Consider the following 11,657-nt stretch of genomic DNA (forward strand, 5'->3'; position numbering starts at 1 on the left):
AGCCACAAAACTCACATCTTAATAACACAGCATCTTTAAATCAACAATTGTCAATAATTAATTGTCATCTGTGTATTTGATAGTGCAGCATGTTTTTCATCACCGACTTCAACTTCTGTGTCTCTGAAATGTCTTTATTTCTGTAACATCTTCCATTGTAACTGAAGTAATTCACACTGAGGTCATTTATCAGATGGTGAGCTGTCGTTGTGTAAATATATAATGTTAAAACTAAATCAGCAGAGCAAAACACCTGAAGTGATGTTTAATGGGGAGACAAGTGCTTTCTTGTTTTTACATTGTTGTCCTGCTATTATATCATCATTGATCATTTTACTCTAAACTACTGAATTAAATCATAATTGTGCAGATTCACAATGAACAAAATATTGTTTTATGGTGTCAAAGTGCTCAATATTATCAAATTCTGAAACTAAACACTATTTTATTTAGTTTTAGTCCAGTAATTGTCCAGTTGTTTTTTTGTTGAGAGAGGGACAGTGATATTTCTGCAACTATGTGTAAAAACAGTGTTAACCACACAAACGGTGACGTCTAGAGCTATAAGTGGATGTGTTAAAACAGTCAGTCATTTGTCTGCTGTTGATCTGATGAGCTTCAACACGGTAAGACAAACACACTCGTACTTCAATGAAAACTGATGATTATTGCTCATAGCCTATAACATACATGTCCTAATATGTGAAATGTTAAGAATATGATGATGTATGGTAAAAGTTATGATTATCAGAGTTGATTAATGCTGTATTATAGATATATTTGATGCTGATGTCGGTCAGAATGGCTGCTCGTCTTCCTCTGATCTTCCTGCTCATGATTCACGGTGAGTCTCACATTAGAAACACTCTGATAGATGAGAACTAAAGACCACAAAACTCACACTTTAATGTCATTGGGTATGTGATATATTAATTAGCAATCAATCAGTCGATAGTTAATCAACTCTTAGTCTTGTTTTTCATTTATTTCATTGTTTAATGGTGCATGACTGATTTCCTGGTTCTTTCACTCCTCTGTCTCTGTGCTGTTATTTTTGCTTCTCTGTGACACCCTTCATAAAAGCTGATGATGAACTTCATATCATTAAAGACTTAATAGAGTTGCTGTTTTCAAATAATGAAAAAAGTACTGTATCATAATCTGTTCATGGTCTGATGTAACTGATAAAACAACATTTTCATCCTGGTGAATTCTGTGTTTCAGGGGTTTCTAGTGCTGATTGGGGTGTGAGTTACAGTCCTACACACATCTGTGCACTAAAGGACTCATCAGTGATAATGAGCTGCACTTATACATACCCTACTGAACATCAGATCAAGAAAGTGTTCTGGACCGAAACAAGTGATAAAAAGGAACCTGATGAGTATCCAGATCTGTCTAAGGATCCTGAATACAGTCAGAGGCTTCAGTATCTGGGAGATAAACAGCGGAACTGCACCATCAGACTGAGTCATGTGACACAGAAAGATGAACACATGTACTATTTCAGATTCACAACTGATGTAACAAAAGAAAGATGGCTTGGTAAACAAGGAGTGAATCTTACTGTCACAGGTGACTTTCATGAGGTTTGACTCTTCTTCTGTGCATTATGTTGAGTAATAATGAGTGTATCCCACACCGAAATAACTTATATAAACATATATGTTTTAATATAGGTTTTGATATAGGTTTGTAATATATGTGACATAAAATTGGCCGTTTTCCTATATTATATGTACATATATGCACCTCAATTTTGCCTATATGTGGCATATATACAGCATATATATGATCATATATGTGCATATATACTGCATATAGGTTTCATATATGCGCATATATCCTCGTATAGGTTCTTTCCATGTGGGATGACAGCAGCTCTAGATATAATGTGTGTGTTGTGTTCAGATCTTCAGGTGGAGTCTCCTGAGAGAGTGACAGAGGGAGATTCAGTCCGTCTGACATGTAAAAGCAGCTGCACTCTGACTGACAGAGCAACATTCATCTGGTACAGAAACTCACAGCCATTAACTGAGAGAAGAGACACAAACAATCAACTCCTGCTGCAGTCAGTCAGAAGAGAGGATGCAGGCAGATATAGCTGTGCTCTACATGGACACACTTACATCTCTCCTGATGTTCATCTCAATGTCATGTGTGAGTACAGATTGACTTTTTCTCCTTAAAGTTGTCTTTAAATTGAGTTTAGGACTACATATCTCTTTGGCAAAAGAGTAGCAGTTTAGCCAACTACTGATTCATGATATAAACATATTTATAATATGACATAAAATTTTGCTAATCAGTGTCCTCAAATCTAATTTAAAAAATCTATTATTTTATCACCTCCAATGAGCCAGTGCTAAAATTAAGATGAATGATGATTGTATTCAAGGTAAAGACACAAAACACATTTCAGTATAGTCAAGTGTTTTTATAACAGATGCTCACTGAAGCATGTTTTGGAGGATCTGTGGTGTTTATGTACATATGAACAGACACTAAAACACACAAACACTCGTGCTGACAGGTGTTCGAAATTTTCACTGATGCTGTTGACTCTCCTTCAGATCGCTGTATTCTGCTGGTCTGAATGGATCTGTATATGCAATCATGTCAAAGCATCTCTATGTGGGCCTGTTTGGTATTGCACACTGACTGTAAACATGTAACATTTTATTTCCTTGAAAGATTATGCATATTTCAGTTCAGATGCATTTACTTTTTCACTGTGCTTCAGATAAAATCAACTGAAACTGTGTCTGTAAAAGTGTGTGCCAAATTAGAGTAACTGAATAAATTAATGAAAAGAGCAGGATGAAAAATGTCCAACTTTTTTCCTTTAAGAGCGGGCATGGCCATTTATGAATTTTACGGGTCAAGCTTCCAGTCTCATCAGTGTCCAGCTTTTTTTTTTTTTTTTGCTTTAAAAACAGCTTGTTCCGCTACTTGATATTGCAAATTGGCGTATCTTACCATATCATTTTACAGCCCCCCTGTAGTCAAAAATTTGTAATAATAATCTTTGATCATCAAAATTACATATTTAAATGTTTTTCTTGTGAGAATAATTTTCTTATGCCTTAAAACAGCTTAAATGTAACTCTACCCCCCTTGCCTTATTTACTATATGTGGATCTATGAATACGCAAATTATCCCGCCTCCACTCACTCACACCAGCCAGAGCCTTCTGATCCATTCACTAACTGAACTTAACTCTAGTAACCACAAAATAATGGCGATACACAGATAATGACTGATAAAACTATGATTTTACTAGCGGATCACTACAGTAACTGTAACATTCGTTAGAGTTACTTAATTGATTATGTTGTGTCCTCAAAATGCCTCGAAGGCCCGAATGAAGCCTAGATAGTGATTCCAGTTTGCGGCCATGAGCATATGTGTCTGAAGTGCAGACGCCAATGCAGGAGAGATGCTTCTGACTCCGGGCAAATATTATTCAAGTTAACGGTTAGCGGTTAGCAGTTTTGCTCTGTTTAAGTTTTGGTTTTGTGCTGGTATTTTGAATGCTATTGCTTAGATTTGGGGTACTCAGACATGTACTCAAACTCGAGTCTGGTCTCGACTACAATTTTTAGCGGACTCAGATTTGTCACAGACTCGGATGCATTTTACTTGGACTCGAGTTTTTTGGTTTTTGTACTCGGGAATTATTGCATAGTCTAGGAGAAATACAGCTGTGTCAAAATATATTATCTGTGCATCCGGTCCGGTCGGGTCTTAAAGCGACAACAGCGTAAACATGCTGCCGCAGGTTGCGTCATAATCAAACCAAAAAAGAAAAATAGAGAAAATCATTCAGTGTAGTAACTTTAATAAGAATCATCTATATTCTAAGAAGTCACAGAGATTTTGCCAAGTAAGACATGTTCCTGGATCAACACTACTGTCCAAAAATATAGACTTAACCCAATTCCTACCCTTAAACCTAACCCTAGCCATTATTTATTCCTAAAATGATAGCAAGTTTGTAGAAGCACCTAACCCCAATCTAAAGCCTAAAACTGACATTTTCTGAAAAGTTATCCCTTAATTCTGATTGGCTGATTGGGATGTTGATCCAGGAACATGTTGTGCTTTGTTAAATTGTGTTCACTGCTCTAAGACAGTCAACGTGATTTCACCAAGTACATTACAATCAACCAATCAGAAATGAGGAATAACTTTTGTAAGAAAAAGTGATGAGGACGTAGATCTCAATGAAGATGTTTATTGCAGCATAGCAGTGACAAAGTACATGTTGTACCTTGGGTTCAACGGAGGCGGAACCCAAGAACATCCTTAGCTCAAACATTTTATAGCATTACAGTTTACTATCCTAATGTAAATGAAGTTGCTCCTGTCGTAACAGCTGTGGTCTGTATGTTAGTTCTGACACCCCTTTGTCTGAGATGGTTCTCAGTGTCTCACACCCATTCCCATTCTACAATTGGTCACCTTTTGCTCGGGATGAGATTATCCCAAATGGTCTAAACTGACTTTCTTCTTCTTTATAATAATTAAGCCATTTTGGGAAATGAGCGTAATTAAACAAATATTGCGGAGTGGAATCTGGGTCGAGGCAGACTATACAGTAGTCAACATTTGAAGTGGATCAAAAAAGTTTATCAAAGTTGTACTAAAACAAGAACACGGGTATTGTTTTAGTTTTAGGACACCTCTGATGAAAGGTTTTTATCATTTCTTATACTTCTGCACTTGCATGCCTGAGAGGCATTTCAAAGATGGCTGCCGAGTGACATGACTTGCCTTAAAGGTGCAGTGTGTAGGTTTTTGCGGCATCTAGCGGTGAGGTTGTGAATTAGAGGTCTGCGCGGGACTGCTTTTCTAGTCCCGCTCCCGCAAGGTTTTATTCCGCACCCACCCGCTCCCGCTATATTTTCATACTTTGTTCACCCGCTGCCCGCTTAGAATAATTTTCTTCCCGACCCGACCGTTCCCGCTAAAATTAGTTCTCGTTTCCAGAATCTCACATTTAACCATCAGGAAACAATATCGAGTTTATAAAACTTTTTTTCGCAGTAGGCTACATCTATTATATTTCCATGTTCCACTGTTAAGACGTATATTCCAGCCCTGTATTTCAGCCCGTCATAGATCAAATGCGGGCTACAATTATATTTTATACATTCAATGGTGATAAAAAAGTGCACGCAGTAGGCAGTAGCTTGCCACAAAGCACCAGCAAAAATAATCAACATGACTGTGAAATAGTAAGGAGATATTTTAATTATTTATTAATAAACTATAGTGTTTTCTGAGTTTTTAACGATCCCCCTCATCCATCTCCTCATTGGACGCACCTTTAGAGAGAAATTCATCTTTACGGATTAGCTGCATAATAAAAGAGTTTTTGTTTTCGATTTGTTTTATTTCGTTAAGTACTAATTTAAAGCTTTCTATATATATTTATCATGTCTGACAAAAAAAATGGTTAAATTGTTTACACTGAAAAAAAAAATGTAACTGATCGCGCTTGAGCCTAAATGCATTTTAGCTTCCACTCTCCGCACAGACATGCGCCAAATAGCGCACATTTATATATTATTATTTATATCTATATATGTAGCCAATTCGTGATTTGAGAAGTCAAATTCAAACACAGTCAACTCCGCTTGGTCGTTACTTTAAGAAACAAAAAGCTTACGTTTAACGAACATAAAATGCTCCAAACGCTTTTTTCTAAATTAACTTAATAAAAAAGAAACGAAATTAAAACCACTTTTCCATTACATACAAAACTGAACTGTTTTAATTGCCGTAGTAGTATAAGTTGTTTTGGCAAAGCGGAAAAAAGACGGGTTTGGGTCAGGAGTTAACAACCACACGGATTGCGAAAAATCAGTCAGCATAACTTTATCAAGATTTTGGCACTCCAAACGAGGCTTTGCGCTCTGGAGTAACGCTGATAAACATTTGCCCACAGAAAAATACCATCAGTACCCCCACTTTCCGCGCCTATGAGACCTTGCCAATAAAATGCATGACGCAGAAAGCACTGGTCCATGAGTGCAGCGAGTGCATAACAGTTATCAGCGCAGGCTGTAGCCGACAGGTGCTCCATAAAAATGAGTAAAGCTCAGATTTGCTGTTCAGAAATACGCCGGGAACAGGATATTGTTACCGCCCGCTCCCGTTCAAATTACACCGGAGTTACCGACCGCAACCGCTTTTATTTGGAAATTTATTCCCGCGTCGCAAGAATTCTGGTCGGGTCCCGCGGTTCCCGCGGGAGAGCCGCGGGAATGCAGACCTCTATTGTGAATTGCAACAATCCACCGCTCACCCCTCCCTTTACAGAACTACGGAAGCCCACAGAGGATTAAGATGTTGCATTTTAGACAGCAACGAAAAATGAGATTTCTTTTAAAATGTAAATTAAGGAATTATATTTACTTAACTATTCAATAAAACCATGTTATCGTGAATATTACTGTTACTTGTTCATCATTGTGTCAGTGTTTTTTTCGCAAGAACAACAGTGATTTAACATGATCTGTGGAGCAGTTTGTCCTTTTAGGGCTACTGTAGAAACATAACAGAGACTTTCAATGTGAGGGGACCCGCGGTGTATGTAGATATGAATTGCTAATTCTAAGGTAATAAAAACATAATGGTAAATTAAGTTAGGTCTTTATACACCCCTGAAAACATAATTATGTATATTATATTGCTACTCTGTCTAGAGATCATCTTAAATATTACACAGTGCACCTTTAAAGGGACTCTGTTTTCATTGTTATTGTTTATATTTCCTATAGCGGCTAATAAATCGGAAGTCTCACCCATAGTCTCATTCCTTGTTAAAGAAAAAAGGTAGATATGGATTTGCTCTTCCATCTGACAAAATAAAGGGCCAGATAGCTAGATGTCACCAACAGAAATGATACAAAATGGCAGCAGTAACCAACAACTTACTTCTAAAATACAGCAGTTACAAAACTACTAGCCAGCATTACACACAGCCAATCACTCCTGCCAATAAACAATAATTAACCACCGAATGATGATACGTAAGAATCACAAACTGTTGACTTATTCTTTAACTTACACTGCTTAGCATTAAATCCTACTGGGATGTTTGCAGAAATTGCCCAATAAAAACCAACTTCACGTCTATCTAAAAAAATGAATAAATAAATAAATAAATAAATAAAAAATTCCACCAGCCACCACTGATAAATACTTCAATCTGAAACCTTTAGATCCTCCAGTGAATCCTGTGATCTCCATCAGTCCATCTGGTGAAATAAACATCTTTAATCTCAAATAGTTTTTTATTGTTTATAATATTTATGTATTTTCTGTGTTAGATGCACCAAAGAACGTCTCAGTGTCCATCAGTCCATCTGGTGAAATAGTGGAGGGAGATTCAGTGACTCTGATCTGCAGCAGTGATTCAAACCCACCTGCAGAAATCAGCTGGTTTAAAGGAAGAACGTTTGTAGGATCTGGAAGAATCTACAGCATCTCAAACATCAGCTCTGATCACAGTGGAGAATACAAGTGCAAGTCCAGAAATAAACATCGAGAGAAATACTCTGATGCTGTGACTTTAAATGTCATGTGTGAGTTTATCATAAAACAAAACATTCTAAATCTGTTTTATTACTTCACTTCACATTAGCAATTTTAAAATCATGTCAGCATCTTAATTTATTTGGTGATTGTTATTAGACCCTCCCAGGAACATCTCAGTGTCCATCAGTCCATCTGGTGAAATAGTGGAGGGAGATTCAGTGACTCTGAACTGCAGCAGTGATTCAAACCCACCTGCAAATATCAGCTGGTTTAAAGGAGGAACGTTCGTAGGATCTGGAAGAATCTACAGCATCTCAAACATCAGCTCTGATCACAGTGGAGAATACAAGTGCAAGTCCAGAAATAAACATGGAAAGAAATACTCTGCTGTGACTTTAAATGTCATGTGTGGGTTTATCATAAAACAAAACATTCTAAATCTGTTTTATTACTTCACTTCACATTAGCAATTTTAAAATCATGTCAGCATCTTAATTTATTTGGTGATTGTTATTAGACCCTCCCAGGAACATCTCAGTGTCCATCAGTCCATCTGGTGAAATAGTGGAGGGAGATTCAGTGACTCTGAGCTGCAGCAGTGATTCAAACCCACCTGCAGAAATCAGCTGGTTTAAAGGAGGAACATTTGTAGGATCTAGAAGAATCTACAGCATCTCAAACATCAGCTCTGATCACAGTGGAGAATACAAGTGCAAGTCCATCAATAAACATGGAGAGATATACTCTGATACTGTGACACTAAACATCATGTGTGAGTTAATGATTCAGTAAATGTGATATTTATTCCTCTGTCAAATATCAAATCTATTGTGTTTGTTAATTATACCCATGTTTTGTTTGTTTGTTTGTTTTTTAGATCTCCCCAGGAATGTCTCAGTGTTCATAAATGGATCTGCTGAAATAGTGGAAGGTGATTCAGTGACTCTGATCTGCAGCAGTGATTCAAACCCACCTGTGAAGCTTTTATTAACACACTCCTGTATCTTCACATCATTCATCAGTTTGATAATTATGATGATCTTCCTCTTTCAGTTCATCATGCACTGTAAAAAACAATCTATAGAATCTACTCAATAAAATGGGGTAAACTGATGTAACAATTTGCAAAGTTTGTTTGGGTAGATTCTATCCTATATATCTGAGTAAACAATACCTGAATTGATCAGCTAAGACAAACTAAAAAAAGTAGGTAAAGTCTACACAGCAAAAAGCCCAGTATTAAATGAACTCTCCCAATAGTTTGAGTCCATACTCAAGAGTATTAAAATGAACACTGAAGCAGTGTTAGAGTTATTGAGGTAATTAAGTGATTCATTGAGTGGTGATTGACCATTATTAAAGACCTGATGTTAAAAAGCAGAATCACCAAAAGGAGAAAATCTAATTTTGTAAGTCACCGTTATAGTGGTCAGTGTTGGCATTAGTTTAGCTCTTTACCATTATCTTCTTAACATTAGGTTTTGATTGGGTGCTCTAATTGAGTTATAACGGTCATACAAACCAGGAGAAATTAGATTATGAGATGTTGAACATGCTTTGACAAAGTCATAATGTAGTGACCTGAATAACAGAGTTATATTTTATTTATTAATTACGCTGGATTAATCAGAGAGGTGTTTTTGAAGCTTATTTTGACAAAAATATGCACGCACTTTAGAAATAGACACAGACATCAACAATCAGCATGAGAATCACAACAATGGTGACCATCAAAAACGTATGTTGTAGCCAATCAAAACTCATCTTTGTCTCCCATCATGCATTGCGGCATGAATAAATTATGAGCTGATGATTTCCGTGATGTTTAGAGTTGATCTGTTACTGAATATGCTGTTTGTCACCATTGTTGAGATTCATATGCTGATTTCTGATGTCTGTGTGTGCCTAAGAGAGCAACTTTAAAAAAAATTTGATCAGAGGAGCTTGTAAAAAGACCAATCAAAAAAAAAAAAAAAAAAAGGGTTTATTATATTTGCTACTGGGAGTCCTCAAAGCAGTTGTAATATATAAAGGATATAGAACTGAAAGACTGCACTCTAAAGATTGCAGTGGTTCAAATTAAGCTTATTTTAAACTAGAATTATCACCACTGCATGACTTTTGCTCTTTAGCTTGTCTGGCTGGTTTAACTAAACAGCTAAACAAAACTTAATGCTAAAGAGCTACAGGTCAAGAGCCCAACTAATGCTAACACTGACCACTATAATGGTGACATAAAAATTTTGGTGTCTTCAATAATTTTCAATCACCACTCAATGAATCACTTAATTACCTGATTAGCTTTGACACTGCTTCAGTGTGGATTTTAACACTCTGAGTATGGACTCAAATAAACTCCCGGGAGAGTTCATTTAATACTGCGCTTTTTGCTGTGTAGACTTTACCTACTTTTTTTTTTTTTTTTTCTTAGCTGATAAATTCAGGTATTCTTTACTCAGATATGTAGGATAGAATCTACCCAAACAAACTGAGTGCAAATTGTTACACCAGTTTACCCCATTTTATTGAGTAGATTCTATAGGTTGTTTTTTACAGTGTGGTGCTGGTATGAATGTGATTGTGATCACAGCGGCATCCGGAGGAGGATTATTCATCATTATCATCATCATCCTCATCATCATCATCCTGTTTAAAATGTGAGTTCATTAAAAAACTGCTGTGATTATATAACATATATGTTTATTAATCTTTAAGAAGCATTCATATTTTCTCTCTACACGTTTGTTGAAATGCTGTTAATGTCTGTGATTATAACAGGAGGAAACGGAGGAATGTTAAAACAGAAGATCTCACAATGAAACCAGTAAATCATCCAAACACAACACAACTTTATGAAAGCAGAAAATCAAAGAATCAGCAATTATCTCATCTTCTGATCTGATGTTGGACTTGGTCTGACAAGTTTGAGACCTGCTTCTGTATAAAATCTGTACCTCGCTTCATTTGTCTTAATTATGTATTGTCTTGTCTTTTAGAATGATCTCCATTCTGACGTGTCACCAAGAGTTTCAGTTCATGACGAGGAGCCTCTTTCTGAAGATGATGCAGTCAATGATGCTCTGTATGCCAGTGTGAAACCCAGCAGATCCAGAGGAAAAACTCCTGAATCCACAGATACTGAGGAGATCCAGTACGCAACTGTTCAATATCAGCGAAAGAAAGAGGAGACGGGAAGAAAGAGGAGACCGGAAGACAATGAATGTCAGTATGACGATATAAGAGTTTATCAGACTGATGCTGCTGTGAGGTAAGAAAAAAAAAAAAACGACTTAACCAGCCATAACTTCAATAGATCATCAAATATGAGCTGTGACATAATTGTCCTTTTTTTGTTGTTGTTTTTAGGCCATCAAAGCCTGTCCTTCGTTCAGTTGTTTAATGAGCAACTGTTGGATAATTGTACAGCTGAGGAATAATTTACTCATCTATTCGAACCACAACCGCTGTAAACATGTTTAGAAAATCACATTAGAATTAATTTGTTTTCTTTGACCCTTAGTGAGAGAATTACTTTAATTGTATCCTGGACTGATGTCACATCTTTCTATTTCTAATGTATTGTGTGTGTTTGAAACATAGTTTGATTTTATTTTTAGGTTTGTCTGAGTTTAATCTGTTTATAGTGTATAGTTTGTTGTTTTCAGTATTTCTGAAGCTGAAAGTAAGCTTAGAAACTAGAAATATGCTTCACAGAGAGAAATAAGACCTGAACAATGTTATTGACCTTATAAATCACATCCTCATGAAGTTAAGTCAAATATTATCTGAAAATAACCGAACTGTAACTTTTTTTAAACAATATTGCTTTTATTAGTTTGTAAAAAAAATATGTTTTGACAAGCTAACAACAGTGAGCTTGCATTAAGTATTTTATTGTATGTATTATTCTATTTTATACAACAGTTTGTTCTGGTTCTCAAATCTGATTGGTTGAGAACCATGAGATATTCTACTGGTATCGCTACAGGAACGCCCTTTCACAATTTTTCTGAGTGTCATGCCGGACGTCCAAATCCCGTATCATTTTATAAATATTACAAATATTATTTTTGTGTCATGGAATGTAGTTTTAAGAGGTTTTCAGGCG

At 36.3% G+C, this 11,657-nt stretch overlaps 1 protein-coding gene across 1 annotated transcript in view; it reads left to right on the forward strand.

Annotated features, from left to right (window-relative positions):
- Positions 1–783: 783 nt before the first annotated feature.
- Positions 784–11,657, forward strand: part of LOC141336765 (Schwann cell myelin protein-like) — a 12,909-nt gene continuing 2,035 nt past the window's right edge. The window contains exons 1-10 of the mRNA XM_073842492.1: positions 784–844; positions 1,225–1,575; positions 1,912–2,160; positions 7,342–7,596; positions 8,067–8,321; positions 8,427–8,480; positions 10,140–10,206; positions 10,328–10,373; positions 10,546–10,817; positions 10,916–10,940. Coding sequence (XP_073698593.1) covers positions 784–844; positions 1,225–1,575; positions 1,912–2,160; positions 7,342–7,596; positions 8,067–8,321; positions 8,427–8,480; positions 10,140–10,206; positions 10,328–10,373; positions 10,546–10,817; positions 10,916–10,940 — 1,635 coding nt within the window. The remainder of the gene's footprint in view (positions 845–1,224; positions 1,576–1,911; positions 2,161–7,341; positions 7,597–8,066; positions 8,322–8,426; positions 8,481–10,139; positions 10,207–10,327; positions 10,374–10,545; positions 10,818–10,915; positions 10,941–11,657) is intronic.

This window comes from Garra rufa, chromosome 6 (genome assembly GCF_049309525.1).
Source record: "Garra rufa chromosome 6, GarRuf1.0, whole genome shotgun sequence".
NCBI classification, from domain to species: Eukaryota; Metazoa; Chordata; class Actinopteri; order Cypriniformes; family Cyprinidae; genus Garra; species Garra rufa.